The sequence below is a fragment of the Somniosus microcephalus genome, chromosome 1 (genome assembly GCF_052327205.1).
Source record: "Somniosus microcephalus isolate GS21.2 chromosome 1, FLI_Smic_1.0, whole genome shotgun sequence".
NCBI lineage: Eukaryota > Metazoa > Chordata > Chondrichthyes > Squaliformes > Somniosidae > Somniosus > Somniosus microcephalus.
In genome coordinates, this window is record NC_140987.1 from 402770634 (window position 1) to 402787300 (window position 16667).

The 16667-nt window shown below is 44.9% G+C and overlaps 1 protein-coding gene across 2 annotated transcripts in view; it reads right to left on the reverse strand.

The window, feature by feature from the left end:
* The window catches only part of nlgn3a (neuroligin 3a), a 340056-nt gene that overhangs the window by 209806 nt on the left and 113583 nt on the right, over window positions 1-16667 (reverse strand). Inside the window, exons 2-3 of one of the 2 annotated variants that reach the window (XM_085998226.1) lie at window positions 12981-13734; window positions 9101-9160 (exon numbers count right to left, since the gene is read on the reverse strand). In XM_085998226.1, the coding sequence (XP_085854352.1) occupies window positions 9101-9160; window positions 12981-13473 (553 nt within the window). In that variant the 5' untranslated portion in view covers window positions 13474-13734. The remainder of the gene's footprint in view (window positions 1-9100; window positions 9161-12980; window positions 13735-16667) is intronic. The other variant, XM_085998216.1, reaches the window with a different exon arrangement.

The window sequence follows — 16667 nt, forward strand, 5'->3', positions numbered from 1 at the left end:
ATTCATGAAGACAGTGGGATTGTTCGAAAGAGCCCACGGGCTGATGTGGGTGCATTCAATAAGACTTGGGGAAAGCCGGCAATCTGTGCAAATCTCAAATCCCTATCCTGGTGCTTCCAACTGTTCTTGGGGAATGTGATGAAAGCGTTTGCTGTACCAAACATGGCATCAGTCACTTGCTTAATGCAAGCATGTACTGCAGATTGACTGATGTTACTGATTCCCTTGTGGCAGCCTGGAAGGAACAGAAGGCAAAGAAATTCAGGGTTGTAGTGATATTGACTGTGGTAGGCTGTGGCAATAGGCCGCAGGCCTTTTTGCAGAAGGTAACACGACTCTGACAGCCTACCTAGAGAAGCGCAGCCTCCCTATAAACTGCTCCTCAGAGAAGTATGACGGGTTTGGACAGGCTAGACGGGGAGAGACTGCTCCCACTAGTTGATGGTACAAGGACTAGGGGACACAGGTTTAAGTTTTGGACGAGAGATACAGGGGGGGATGTGGACGAGAGATACAGGGGGGGATGTGAGGAAAATCTTTTTTACGCAGCGAGTGGTGAGGATCTGGAACTCGTTGTCGATGGAAGTGGTGGAAGCAGAGACACTCAGGCCTAGAAATTGGGTTTTGGTCTTGCCAGGGCTGTAGCGCCAGAAAGTTTGCGCCAGCGGTAATGTGGCAGCGCGCGACGAAAATTCGGGTGCGCCGGGCCCAGACGGCGGCGGGCGCTAAAACCCTCCTTTAGCGCCTCAAAACGGGCGTGAACTTGGGTTTCCCGGCGCTAATCCCCCGCTGCGGCACCCGATGCGGTGCGGCAGGCGGGGGAACTGCAGGCCTCCTCCTCCTGTTAAGGAGGAGCTGCCTGCAGCCGACAACTGTCCGGCGGATTGACCCGACATCTGAGCCCGGCACCTCGGGGAAGTGCCGGGCTCGCATCAGACACTGATCAGGGCCGCGGGGGGGGAATGCAGGAGTCCGGGAAGGGAGGTGCGGGCAGGCGGCCGCCGGGAACGCGGCCGGCCGCCGCTCCACCTTTATGCGCCGGCGCACACTGGGGGAAGACTCTGTTGCCAGAGTCTTAGTTGCGCCTGCCACGGGCGAGGCGGGCGCAACTGAATTTCGGCTTGGGGCCGGGTTACCACGGCAACCGGGACGCTGCGCACACCGATGACGTCATCGGTGCCGGCGCAGCGCTACCGGTGCAACGCCGATTTAGGGCCCCAGGGAATTTCTCAACTGGCCATAACTCCGGCGCTAGGCCCTCTAGCGCCTCAAATGCGGCGCTAAGCCTACCGAATTTCTAGGCCTCAATGTTTTCAAGGGGAGACAGGATAGGCACTTGAGGGAAATAAACTTGCAGGGCTACGGGAATAGAGCGGGGGAATGGGACTGACTGGATTGCGCTACAGAGAGCCGACACGGACTCGATGGGCCGAATGGCCTCCTTCTGTGCCGTTATGACTCTATGTACAGGTATGTTACCCTAAGCCTGTAGACCATGTTGGGAGGGTAAGGATACCTGCAATCATGAATCCTTCTATCTGTTATTACTGCAGTTGCAGCTCCATGTGCTCCTTCCACTCTTGCTGCTGCTCCTTTTCCTCTAGCTAGAATGGAATTCCTAGAAGGATGCCCATTTTGAGAAATATGTGTGTCAGTACCCCCTTAAGATTTCAAAAGGTTTCATAGCCACTACAACTGCTTTAAAATTGAGTAACTTGCTAAAAATCATGATAAACTACCTCCAAAATGTAACCCAAGCCGTTGCATCATTTTAAATGTGAGCAGGTCAATATCCTTTTAAGTCGCACTGGAAATGGCTACCTCCCAACTTGTACAGCCCCTGATTTGTGGGCGGGTTGCAGAAGTAGCAGTGGCAGTGCTGATTGACATGAAAATCATGTTGGGGTCTTAACTATGTCATTTGACCCCTATTTTAATTGGGAACCGGCAGGATTGCTAACACCTAAATCAATATCCACCGGAAAATCAGAACGGGAGGGACCAGCATTAAGTCAGTATATTTGTTTTCTGCAATTTTCGTCTCGCTACCATTCCAGGACACTAGCAAGATGAAAACTGGCCTCATGGTCAATTACTGCAAACCTATAATAATGCTCATTTCTCACTTTTCAAACAGTCACTTAACAAATATAATAATAGCAAAGCCAGTAAGTCAGCTGTGAAGTGCAGAACGTTAGCAATCATGTCTCAGCAACGAATTGACAAGGCCAGGTTCACTGACATGGCTATTAAATGCTGGTTGATTATAAAGTGCACGTAAGAAATAACTTTTTGGAGCCACAGGAATAACTACCTAAACTTGGTAAGATGCCATAGACTGAGTAAAATTGATCTTGACAACAGTATAGATCTAGGAGGACATCCAAAATAAGCTGCATAACTTTGAGGAAAGCGTCAAGGTACGTCAATAGCAGAACAGTAGTCAAATAACAAGGGTCAGATGTGAAGGGGATAGCCATACACAGTGCGCAGTTTGAAAAGGCTTCTTTTTAAAAGAAAAGCAAAACAAATTATGAATGAATGTACAACTATTCCAGAATCCACACTAAAAATGTTCACACGATAGGTGCACATGAAGGCCATTTGGCACATCTTAGCCAATTGATCCAGCAAGACGCCAGGACCCTCCTGTCCCCTCCAGCATCACATCCAATTATTTCTTACCTGATTCCAGGGATTTTGCCTCCATTGGAAGTCAATTTCATGTGTTGCTCACTTTTTGTGTGTAGGACTTCCTGACTTTAGTCCTAAATTTGCTTTTTGCTAGTTTGTCCCCTTGTCCTCTGTTAATGAGCTCCTAATTCTCATTAATCTGTTCATATATAGTACATCACAGATAGTACTTAATTGTATAATAGTGCATTTATTGGCAATACAGTACACAAGTACATATCTGTGTTTATGGACAAATTAAGTTCCATCTGCCTTCTTTACAGATGAAGAGGAGCCATGCATGTCCACGGGCACAGCAGAAGAGTACCACTCCTCATACCAATACGCATCACCCTCACTAAGCAGCAACACTGTGAGACACTGAAGTAGCGATGCAAATGAGGAATCACAGGGTCACTCCTGAGGACGGCATACCAACGGGAGGGGGTTTGGAAGGGCCAGGAAGCCAGAGCTAGCTGAGCACTCCTCCTTAGTTGTCTAGTGATAAAGTCGTGAGGGAACCAGTTTTCAATCAAAGAATATTATAACACACAGTCACTATTGAAGAGTTAATAGGCTCCATGTACATCACTTTGGAAGATGGTCCAAAAACTCAATAGCCACTGATATCTCCTATCTGAATGAATCAGTGTTTTTGTGCACTGTAGTCTGGCATTGACCAAGTGCCACTAGCTTTGACATCTGCCATGATAACCAGTTATGCAAACCATAGGTGCAGTAGCAGCATCTCTCATGAATGCTTCCACTGGAGTTATGAAAGTTTTGAGATCTAAACAAGAGGCAGTTATGGTCAGCTTCACTTGGAGATATATAGCAGAAAACTGGGGGGGGCGGAGGGGCAGAATTCAGAGAACTCCTAGATGTCCAGCAATCTCTACTTTCACAAATCAGTGGACACTGTATGCCCATGTTTGTACTCATGTCAACAGTAGTCCTGTGCTATCACAAACAAGTGGCACACAATCCTGCCTCAGAAAGAGAACTCAGAATGACTACATCACAGCACAGCCTAGGCACATGATGCACATCTCTAGGGTTAGTTAGTAAAGGTAACAGGTCTGCTGCACCCCCTGTAGCTTTTTAAATATACTTTCCACTGTTGTACTCCTTCTTCCAGATGAGTAACTAGCACATCAGATACTTCAAATTCAACCCACTTTTTATATATTACTGTCTTTGTGCAGAAAAGAAAACATTTGTCCAAATAGAACTTATGCAGTTCTCTGCACATGTAAAGCAAATAGCAGTTCTATCACTGTACGTGTACCCCAAAGAGAGCCCAACTGTAGCATTCAGTAGAAGAACCAAACAATCATCTCCTTAAACTGCTGTCTCCCTGCCTGAACTAGCTGTTCAGCTGTTGGTGGTTGCTATGTTCTATCCTCCGCTCGTTCTGCAATAACTTGCAGCTCTCCACATCCAAACCCATGTCAGTGCATGGCAGTGTTTGCATGGTTAAACTAAACAAGGCTTCAAAATATCTTTAAATCGAGGGATGAATGGCAATGACAGCTTATGTCTGCGATGTCCCTTCTAGGTACCTCAAAGGTTCCTGTTGCATAAAAGTAGAGCACAGTGGCGTCCTTCACTGTCACTGGTAGTGCAATGCACATGATTGAGTGTCCCTGCATCAGACCGCACACCAGTCATAGTCTCCCTGCTGACTCTAAGCCTCATCATGCACCTTGATGAAGCCCAGATTGCTAAATCTGTTCCATTAGATTGACTTCCTGGGATAGTTTGCTCTGTAAGCAGTGACTCTTCCATGCAGTGTACATTCCCAGGCTACCCTCTCCTCCCTCCACAACACTATGATAGTCGACAAGGGTTCTTGCACTTGCTTTGTGAGGCTCATTGCTTCCTTCTGTCACTGCTGTGCTGATTCTTCCAAATCTTGCCGTTCCTCCATTACAACGATTCCAGCTCTACATGTGAGCATAAAATTCCCTGGGTGTTTACATCCCTACCCACAAGTGGAAAATTGAATTTTGTTTTAAGAAACAATTTTTTTCCCTTAAAAGTATCATTTTTTGGTAAGAACAGAAAACTCTTGTTGCTGCTTTTGACATGGATTCACACTCCTTTTACTGCCTGTCTCTAGAAGCAATTACATTCAACACTTTGAAAAAATATAGGCAAATATTTTCTACCAAGTCTCCAAAATTATATTTCATTACTAGGGAGTGTGACAAATCACCTTATTACAGTCTGCAAAACCAACTACTGCTAATCTTTAATTTTAAACACTCCATTATTAATGCTTCTGTGCAACCAATCACTGCAATAATTGAGTCAGTACAACAGGACAGAAGGGTTGTCATTAAACAGCCCTGCACTCAAAACATGAGGACAAGGTCAAACTGATCGGTAATTTGCATCTGCAACATGCAAGGCTCTTTAACATTGCTGTGCTGATCCCGAGACAGCAGCAGAATTCCTGTTCTTCTAATGCTACTCTCCTCGCTTACATTTGCACCTTGGTGCTGTTCTCTGTTAGACATCAGGCAAAGGTGGAACTGGGGAATCCAATGACGGTTAATAAGACTTATGGGACTCATTACCATCCAAACAAAGTTAGTCAAGCAGCTTATATTTCTATAAGTACAGTTGACAGTGAGAGAATTGTGCACATGCCATTGGCTGTAGTTTTACAACATGAAAGTGGATTTAGAACACGGCACTCTTTTAGCAGATCCATCCTTAAGGCATAAATGAGCTTGTAACTCACAGGGACTATCCCAGCTGCAGTTACTCTCATTCTGCCAGGTGATTATATGAAACCTGGAGCGCTGGATTCCAAATTTCAGCCTTATTAAGAGAGTTATAGAAATGTTGCGTCTTATTATTATTTTTGTATCTGAGCTTATACAAGTTAAATCTCTGTAATCAAGTGAAATCTGTGGTATGGGTTTCCTGCTACTGTTTACTTTTAAAAAGCCCAAATTTTAGTTTATAGCCTTAGGCATACAGTCCAACAGTAATTATTCGTCCACCATCCAAAGGCTGGGAGAATACAAGAAGTAAATTTAGTGAGCTAATTACAGTAACACGGGTTTCTGTTGACCTGTGTGCAATGCTACATCGCCAGAGATTGTGTGTGTGTATATTGTACTCCAGTTCGCTGGGAACGAGAGCTTGCTTATGGGAGTTGTCTTCAGCGCTGAGCATGAAGGAAATGTTCGGTGAATTCCTAAAAACATAATACTTGCATTCAACTATCTCATCCTGTCAAGACAGTGCAGACCTCTGGGAAAAATGCCAATCTTTAGTGGAAGTCCCAGAGCTAACCTATCACACAGCCCTGCTACGTCCTCCTCTTTTAGGTTCCCCCATACATCAATGCTCATCCAAAGGGGCCTTATCCGCAGTACCTGTCCACCCCAATCTTGGACCAGCCAGCAGAGGCTGCTCTTTCTGGCAATCCTGGAGGTTGCACATTCACTTTTCCTGCAGTGAGGCCTCCAGCTGTTCATCACTTCACTTTAGCAGCACAGCCAAGGTGAAAGTCTCATTATGCAAGCAAATTGTTGACACAAATTGGCAACCCAGCACATGCACTGGAATGCTGACAAGATGCCCCACCCTCACTCCAACAGCAAATTGCAACTCCCACAGAAACAACAAATGTATTGGATAAACTGGAAAGCTCCAGGAAGAGTAGCATCAGATTGGCTGTTACTGATGTTTACAGAATACTTTACTCACATATTTCAAAGGGATATTCTTTTAGCATAAAATCATCTGCAATTGGTTTGAAACGATCCACCAGATTTTCAAAACATTCAGGAGGAATTCATTTTTATAAACGTCAACTCACTCACAGAAGTTCTGTACAATGTTGTTAACATTTCTCACGCAAGTATAGACATCCCATTAATACCATAAATGGCAGGATACACTTCTTTCAGCCACATTCAGTGTTCTCAAGCAGTAGTGCAATTATAACCAAAGATGCGAGATCCATCTCCCTCTAGATATGTGTTAATCTCTTTCCTAGTGCAGGTACTGAGCAATTCCCAGTGTATGTTAATCTCTCTGTATCTGTCCTGGTGTATCTACAATATTTCTCAGTATGTGTGTTACAACAAGAACTTGCACTTATATAATGCCTTTAAAATAGTAAGCGTCCCAAGGCACTTCACGGAGACAGAATGTGTGCTGAGGACTGAAGAATTAAGGTAGGTGACCAAAGGCATAGTCGAATTTGTAGGCTTTGAAGAGGCTTTTAAATTGGGATGGAGGTAGCCAAGAAAGGGGTTTAAGAAGAAAGTTCCAGCGAGTAGGGCACAGATGCCTGAAGGATCTACCACAATGATGAAATGTAGGGAAAGGGGAGTGGGGGGGATGTATAAAAGAGCAGAGGGAGCATGGTGGGAGCAGATTGTAGAAGTAGGATGGGGCGAGGCCATGAAGGCCATAAATGAGGCTGAAGATTTTGAATTAGGGAAATGGGAGCCAATGGTGGTTGGTGAAGATAGGAGTGATAGGCAAGCAGTACCTAGTGTGGGACAGGATATGGGTGGCAGAGTTTTGGCCAAGTTGGAGTTAATGTAGGACAGATCATGGGAGATTATGCATTGTCAGGGTCAGCCTGAGTGAACAATTGAGGAAGGAGCTGGAGTTGGGACAACAATGTGGACTTCTGTTGGGCACTAAACAGAATGGGTTCAGTCTTACTGATATTAAGTTGGAGGAAATTCTGAGTCATCCACAATGATGCTGAACAAGTTGTCATACAGCACAGTGGTAGTCATGGAGTCGAGGGTGGCGGAGGAGAGGGCGAGATAGTTGTCATCAAAATACATACGTAGACTGGCTACACACCTACAAATGAGGTTACCAAATTGTAGCACACTGATGAGGAATAGGGGTGAACCCAGGATGGAATCTCATGACACTGCCAAGATAACTATATGAGGGAAGGGAAGCCCTTGTAGAAATGAACTACCTACACTGGAACAGGTGAAGAGGATGAAGTGGTCAACAGTGTAGAATTCCGGAGAGAGGTCAAGGAGGACAGGAAGGGATAGCACACCATGGTTGCAATCATCAAATATGTCGTTGGTAATACTGTGACCATGATGGTCTTGAGGCATAAACCGGACTAAAGGGATTTGAACAGGGAATGAGATGAGACTTGAGCACAGAGCTGGATGGAAAGAAAGGTTAGATATGGGGCAGTAGTTGGAGAAGGAGAGGTCAGGCTGATCTTTTCCTAGCAAGGGGCGATGATGGCACTTTTCAATCGCAAGGAAACAGTGCCTGAGGAAGAAGAACTATTGACTTTGTACCCAACACAGGTACTGAGTGTTTCTCAGATTGTTTCCCAATCTCTCCTTCCTGGTGCAGTATACACTAGTCTCTCCTTCTCCTGGTGTAGATACTGATGGGGAGAAATTGGTTATTGCCCGTGCTGCAACTGCAACACAAACCCAAAAGGTTGGCCCAAGGATCGCCGAAAATTAGTCCTCAGGTCTCATTGTCATGAAACCGGCGAGCGGCATCATGGTGACAGAATTTCACCCGCAGCTTGCCGGTTGAGCACAAAGCAAGATTGGCCAGCTCGGATGCTGGCAGTGGCCCTCAGATAGGTCCTGGGGGTGGGTCAATGGGAGGGAGGCAAGCACGGTAGTAGCCCACAGTATTTCTATGGAGACAGATGGGGCACTCCTACTCCTCCTGGCTCCACATTAAGGTAAGTGGAAAAAAGGTTTACATACCTTGTCTTCGGCGGCCTCCAGAGGTCGCTTTAAGAACCGCAGATTAGGCCATTGTAGAGCCTGAAAAACTAGTTAGAGCTTGCGCAGTGCAAACTCTGTCTAATTTTTGACCAATTTCAGCCCAAATTAACTTTAGGCTCTAATTAGCATATCGTCTGAGCCAATGTGCTTCAGGCGCCTTTGAGACGCAGGACATAGCTCCTTGAAATTGGACCTTATTTTCCCTCGTTTCGCACCTGAGAAACAGGTGAAATGAGATCCAATTTCACCTTGAATGTTTGGCAGTGTATAATAATGCCTACACCAGGAGAGTTAGAGATTGAGTATTTCCCTCAATAACTCCATCCAGAAACAAAGAAAACACACATCAACATGCCGACCAATGTTAAAGCACTTTTAGTCTCTTTCTCTCTGGAGCTATTGACAGTTTCCCAGTGTGTGTTCATTTCTGTGTCCCGTGAGCTATTCCCTGGTATACAACTGCACCAGTCCAACTGACAAGGTTGATGAACAAATGCATGACATCAGTATAAAATACATCAAGTTCTAATCAAAAGTCACACGCACACGCTTTGGCTGTTTCTTGCTGTTTTCATTTGGTTAATTGCAGTTTGATGACGAAGCTTGCTGCTTGCGTTGAGAATGCATGCTCGCTCCTCCCCATGTGATACCAGGTTTCTACCTACCTCCTTTTCTACATATTTTCTTGTTGGGTTTTCTGGTGCATTCCTTCGATATTCTTTTTACTGTAAAATGAATAAAATACTACAAAATAACATGAGGCTCCATCAGACACAGTAGGAGCATGCAATCACAACCGTCTCACCCCTCCTCCCCACACACACACGCGCGCACACACACACACGCACACACACGAGAGATCTGTTTGCAGAAATATTCAGCATTCCCAGGGCACAGCTGGTCCACGCTGTTGGAGTTGCCAATGCAGTACCACTCTGATTTGAGAGTGTAGAGAGAATTTAAATTGGGCATCATGACTCTCCTCCTCACCTCCCCACCCCCCCCCCCCCCACCTCTCTTGATGAGGCAGACCACATTTAATAACTTTAAGAGATTCAGGTAGAAACTGCCTCACATAAGGCCCAACTTTTCAAATGTTCCCCCGATTAAGGAATAAACTCTGAATGCCCCCCAGGAATTCTGATGCCGGGTCTTATCTGAAATGTGAACCTGTCTTTCCCTTTTGTCAAATGCTGATGGCCCTGCTGTGTATGTCCACCATTTCTTGTTTTTATTTCAGATTTCCAGTGTTCACAGGTTTCTCTTATCTGGTTCATTGGGAAAGAACTGCTGTGGTTGCTGTTCCTTAACATCATAGATGCATTTGTGAAGATTTGCTCTACTCTAAAAGGATGCATTTACAAATTTGCTAGTAACATCAAATGGAGGAAATCATCACAAATGCCTTCATGATATTGCTACATGAAAAGACCAGAGCAATTCTTCCTCCAGCATATTCGTAACTGCCGTGTCTCACCAGTTTGTCTGTCACTGGTGGTGTATGGGGCTGGCCTGTGCGGAATCCCAGCAGTTTTACCATCACCTGAACAGTGTTATGCTGCTGATTACTTCACGGAGGACAGTGATGCCCAGGAATCCCAGTCCAAGTGAGGCACATTACTCACGGGTCATAACCACAAGATACTGCCCTACAATCAAAGCGTTAATATTCTGTGTGCCAAATAAAACACACTGGAGTCACTTTCTTTCCTACAGATTTCACCTATATCCTCCCACGCACCATAATGATGATTTTTGCATCCTCTAATTCAGTACATTTTTCTTACTGTAAATACAAGTTTGATTTTTGCCAATTAACTCATCCTTTTCTGCACCATGAGTTACTCAGAAATCAGACCAAGCTGCATGATACAGATTAAAGATTATTTTTCTCTTCTAAAGTCACTGACTACTTGCTGAGGTACAGTTCCATAGTTACTGGCCATCATCCTAAACCTCACCCAAGAGGCCATTCTTCATGTGTGTGCATAGAGAGGGAGAGTTGGCAGCTATTTTCGCAAGGGGTACATCACAGCAGATCTCTCCTCTGTGTCTGAATAACTGTCAACCCTATCCAGTGACTACTGCTAATATCAATTATACAAGTATTTTCCAACAGGAGTCACTGTAGATTTTTCCCCTTCCATGGTGGAGGAAATTGAAGATAATTGTAGTGCCCCTAAAGCTGCCCCAGTTACGTAAAAGTTACATGGAAATTACAACATGGAAACAGGCCATTCGGTCCAACCAGTCCAGGTTAATGTTTATCTTCATTCTAGTTCCCACAACCAATGGAAATAGTCTGTTTTTATCTACTCGGTCCCATCCCTTCATAATTTTAAACAGCTCTATTAAATCACCCCATCATCTCCTTTGTTCTAAAAACAGCCCCAATTTGTCTAGTCTTTTTTTCATAATTTGTCTTTCCTCATACCAGGCAGCAGTCTAGTGAATCTGCGCTGAATCCTTTCTATTGCCTCAACATGTTTTCTATAACATGAAGCCCAAATCTGCAAGATTTTATATAGATTCACCATTACATTGCTACTTTTATAATATATATCGCTTGCCATGAAAGCCAATATTACTATGCCTGCTATTTTAGTATAGTTTGCAAATTTGGACACAATTTCCCCCTAGTGCTATAACCAAATCATTGATATACACAGTGAACAGAAGCGGTCCCAGAACAGAACCCTGTGGGGCACTGCTACCCCCTTCCAACCACTCGGAGAAACTGCCCTTAACTTGTACTCTCTGTTTCCTCCCTTCTAACTAGTTTTTAATCCAATTGTCTACCCTTTTCCTAATTTCATACCCCTAAAGCGCCTTGGGACATTTTTCTACATTAAAGGAGCTTATATAAATCAAATTGTTGTTATTGTTAACCTTCCTGAATAGTCTCCTGTGTGGTACGTTGCCAAAGGCTTTCAGAAAGTTAATGTACATTTCCCACATCCGCTGAGATGTCACATCTTCAAAGATCGCTATCAGGATTGTGAAGCACGATCTCCCTTTCTGAAATCCATGCTGGCTGCTTCTAATAATTTTATCCCATTTAGATATTTAGTAATTTTATCTTTAAAGAGTCTAAAATTTTCCCTACCACAAATGTTAAATTGTAATTACCTGAGTTAGCGGTCTCCTTTTTTGAAAATGGGTATTAAATTGGCCACTCTCCAGTTCTCTGGCACACACTCACTCTCAATAAAACCCTGAAGCACACGGTTTTTAGCGCAAGACCAAGTTTCCGGCTTGTGTCTATTAAGTAAACAATGGATCCAATGGAAATTGAATGATTACCTCATCTCACTGACTTGAGTTTGAATCCAGCCCAGTCCCTGTTGTTAACGGCCTTGGATTTAAAATGAATTCTGTTTGTGACATTCTGGCTCCCAGTTGGAAAATGTCAAAAAATGTCCACAGCACAAAGTTAGACATCAATTGGCAAACTAACTCGGAGTTCTTAAGGATGAATTATACGAGAAATGGAAATGTTACACAGGTGCACTGGAAGTGTTCTGAGTGTGGAGTTAAGGTCGACCTGGAGGGGCATAACAGCAGCTCTGATTTGCACTTAGACCTTAGCATACTTGTTCTAAGAAATTCCCCAGTGTTGATATTGCTCACACTGATGAGTACAAAGTATTAACAAGTTAGACCAATCCTAGTCCATTGTGAGGCCTATGTATGAGTGGCTAGCCCCAATCCATACACAGCAATGCCCATGACCAAGTTTGAGAGAATAGCCCCAGGCCATAGTGAGGCCTGTGTCTGAGAGAGTAGCTCCAGCGTATAGTTAGGCCTGAGTCTAAAATCAGCAGATTTAATAGTTTCTGATGAAAATATAAACAAGATCAAACTGAATATTACTGGGTTAGATCACACAGTATGACTAACTGGCACTGGCTCATGAATAATTTAGACTGGTTCATGGGTTATTCACACTGATTCGTGGATAGCTGATACTGACTTACAATGATTGATGGATAATCTGTACTGATTCTTGGGAAATTGGTTCAGGGTCTTAGTAAATGATCAGTTTACCCCCATCACATTATAAGCCCAAAGGAGCAAATTAAAGCCTCAGTAAAGGCCAAATAACAGTCTAACCCTCTGGATTGGGAGTGATCTTGCATCAGACATTCAGTCACATCCCAAACATGTCCTGGGAGAATATTTCTGCAATCACCCTTCGCAAACCTTCCATCCCACTTCTCCCCTCACACATTACAGTGTGAACCCCAAACACTGAGAATTAACCCTGCGGGCAATGCACCTGGCTTCAGATTTTCTGCAGTGACGGTTAGCTTTTGGCTGTCAAACTGTGCCAAAGAAACAAAAGAGGAACCATAACAGTGCCATTGACAGTAAGAGATGGAAAGGTCAAGGCAAGGAGAAGCCACAACATGAGCCACATGACATCTGCATGCAGGAGGGGGACGGGGAATAGGGAACCACTTCATGCTTAAAGAGCAACATACAGACAAAACAATAACAAAGAACCAGACAAAAGAAGCATTGGTTTGTCCTCCACTGACTCACCATCCTCTGTGGGGACATAGATGTTTAGATACAAGCAGTCTTCATTTTGATCCTGGATGTAGGTTGCAACTATATCCAAATTGGCCGTGAACCAAATCGGTAACATGATTTCCGGTACCATACCATGAATGTTTTGTGGGCAGACAGGGGCGAAGTGAGTAACATTGCGTATCCCAGACCAGGAGGGCGGAGGTTCTGGTGGTTGGAACCGTTTCTCCCTAACGGGAGCGCCAGCATATGGAACTCCCAGGTACTGATCCACTGGCCCAAGTATCTCACTTGGCAAGGGAATTCGGATCCCCCGCAGTTTTCCATAATGCGTATTCACAGTTGGGTAATTGATCTGACCCTCCAGTACTATGACCCGGACAGCAAAGCTGAATATCCAGAGAGCAGCACTGCAGTCTACATTTAAGAAAATGGCGGGTACACGTCGCAAAAAGGATACAGGACAACTCCATCTTGTGTAAAGCAACATTGTACACGATGACATCACCAGATTCTCACCAATGTAAATTCCAAAAACCCTTGGTGCCAATCTATAACTGCAATAAATCCAAAGGTCATGGGAAGGGAGGCTCTTCTCTTGTTGCACTAGCTCTCTTTCTGCTATCAATCCACAGGAGATATGCAAAGCCAAGTAACCATCCTGCTGCTGGATCCTTTTCCAGTAGTTTCAGATCTGGAAGATACACATCTTGTCATCCAGATAAATGTTTATTCTTCACTTGCATTTCTGTTTCAAAGACAAAGCCTGTGACAAATAAAGAGAAACAAATTTAACTCGTGAATGTGTATATAAAGCTCTATCTGTAAGAAAAGGGACACAGAAGATTTTTTAAAAACAGCAAACGAGTAAACATGGACTGACAGTTACTAAGTCCTGAGTCATCCAGAGGTCTTGCTTTATTCATTAGGAGGAACATAGGGCTAGATTTTCAGTATAGACAGTTTTGGGGCGCTAACCTTAGCGCCCGCCCGAAGTTAGCGCCCGCCCCAAAGTAGCGCCCCGTTGCCGGAAATTCAGTGGCTTCGCCCTAAGAGGTTGGTGGAGCGCTAAAAGAGGTGTTCCACTACTATCTTTAGGCGCTAAGCCGGCGGTGCAGAGCGCAGCGCCCGAGCTCGGGCGCAGCGCACGGCAGACACTCTGGTGCCAGTGAGCTCTTAAAGGGGAAGGGTGCATGTGTTTTTTTCAAAGGCAGAGTCTGGGGGAGAGGAGGAAGAGGAAGAGGAAGAGGAGGAGGAGGAGGAGGAACATACACCGTGCACAACAACACACTGGATCCGTCCACACAACACATGCAGACTGCCATGTATAGTGCAGGAGGAGTGCCCTTTAATTTGCGCTCCCCAGGGTGAGTTGCGTTCCATTTTACAAACGCTCTGGACGCCAGCCGCACAATGGGGCGGTCCGACTGAAGTTTGGATTCGGGGCGGCCAAAGGGCGTTGCACGAGGATGTGACGTCATTTTCTGCGCGCGCATCCGGCCGGCCGCTAAACTTTGCGCCGGCGCTAACGGGCAACTTAATTTGGGGCGGGGCGCAAACTGCGCTGCGCCCGGGCGCTACACGCATAGCGCCCGAAAATCACTTCTCTTAAGGCGCTAACTGCTGGCGCAAGCAACTGAAAATCTAGCCCATAGTGCTTGACTTTGAAATTCCTGGGTTATCAAATGGCATTTGTTCCATTTGTGTCGCATTTAGACCAGACTTTTAAATTTCAGTCTGAGACTGTGGGTGGATCTTCTGCCTGCCCCATTATTTCAAAGGGCCATATAAGAGGAGTTTGCAAGCTATCACAAGAATTTCTCCCTTTACGCTCATGAAATACCTCAGTGGAACTCACAGCATCGAAGACCTGGCAGGAGTCCCAAAATCTTTACTAGAATGAGGCCATCGATCCAGGTTGGCATTAATTACCTTCTCAATCGCTGAGTGGCTCCAAGTGGAAGCCAAAGACTTTAAAAATATATTTGGACCATTTGAGTCTTGGCAGCATGGCACTCCTCTGCCTCGAATGGGCAAATCGGGCCAGGCTGGGGTGAGCATTCTGCCGACCCCAGATATGGAATTGACCCCCATCCCCAGGATTTGGGATGGACTGTCTGGCCTGGGGAACAGTGAATGAGGGTTCCACTTTGTCATGTTTATGCTGGTGTAGCAGGGCCCCACAAATTTCAGGGTCAACAACTCATTTAGAACGTAATGTCTTATGAAGGCATTTCTAAAATTTAAAATAACATGATGAGACTAAAATTAAATGTCATTATTTTCAGGACAAAAAGAACACTTGTCAGCAGTCCACAACTGTTGAAACTGATGCTGGAAATTGTAACATAAATATAGATTTTCTGATATGGCTGCAGTTTACACCTGAATGGTTAGAGACAAGTTTGCACTGATACGAACAGCAATGTGATTTTTTTTGACCCAACTTTCCAAGGTCAGCACATTATCATAATTATACATAGCAACAGATGCAGATTTGGACATGTGATAGAAGTGGAAAATTACATATCATTGAGTTTTAAAGGATGGGGACAATTAAGGGTTGCAAGAAGGGTTGCCCGCTGTGTCACTGCATGCATCGTGGCATGCCTGCTAGGAGCTGGAGTCAAATTTCAACCTACAAATGTCCATAACTGTCACTGAATGTGCTAGCCCTATGCTGCATGGCAGATGCTGTTATCCTTGCAACAGTTAGTCAACATTTACATATCTTAGTGGTGCTATTGTGCCTGCTGTCCCAGCTTACTTTGGATATAGGAACCTCTGCCTGCACTAATCGTCTGCCAAAGCAAGGTACGTTCACCTCTCACTTGCCATTTTCATTCTCCATCCCACTCCCATTCTGACCTCGGCCTCTTACACTGTTCCAATGAAGCTCAACGGAAGCTTGAGGAACAGCACCTCATCTTTCGATTAGGCACTTTACAACCTTTCGGACTCAGTTCAACAATTTCAGATCATAACCACTGCTCCCCTTTTTTCGGACAGCAGGTGCTGGTAAGGATTCTGCTGTTCATTTAATCTCTCCTGCCTTCCACCTTATCACAGACCTTCCCTTTTGTTCTGTCCTCCCCTCCCGCTGTCCTTTCCTCTGTGCTTGCTTAAAGCCTCTTACATCTGTAACATTTTCCAGTTCCGACGCAAGGTCAACGGCCTGAAACGTTAACCTTGTTTCCCTCTCCACTGATACTGCCTGGCCTTCTGAGTATTTCCAGCATTAATTACCTTCTCAATTGCTGAGTGGCTCCAAGTGGAAGCCAAAGACTTTAAAAATATATTTGGACCATTTGAGTCTTGGCAGCATGGCACTCCTCTGCCTCGAATGGGCAAATCGGGCCAGGCTGGGGTGAGCATCCTGCTGACCCCAGATATGGCATTGACCCCCATCCCCAGGATTTGGGATGGGCTGTCTGGCCTGGGGAACAGCGAATGAGGGTTCCACTTTGTCACATTTATGCTGGTGTAGTAGGGCCCCAGAAATTTCAGGGTCATTGTATTTAAACACCTCTGTCTGCAGAGGCAGGTGTGTGGGTCCTGACGGTTGTGCAAGGGGTACTACTTGTGCAGTCCGACCTGCTTCCAATCCCTACATTACTCTTCTTCTTCTTCTTCTTCTTTCAAACATATCAGGATTCCCCATTGGGGACGAATAGAAAACTTTAGAACAACTGAACAAAG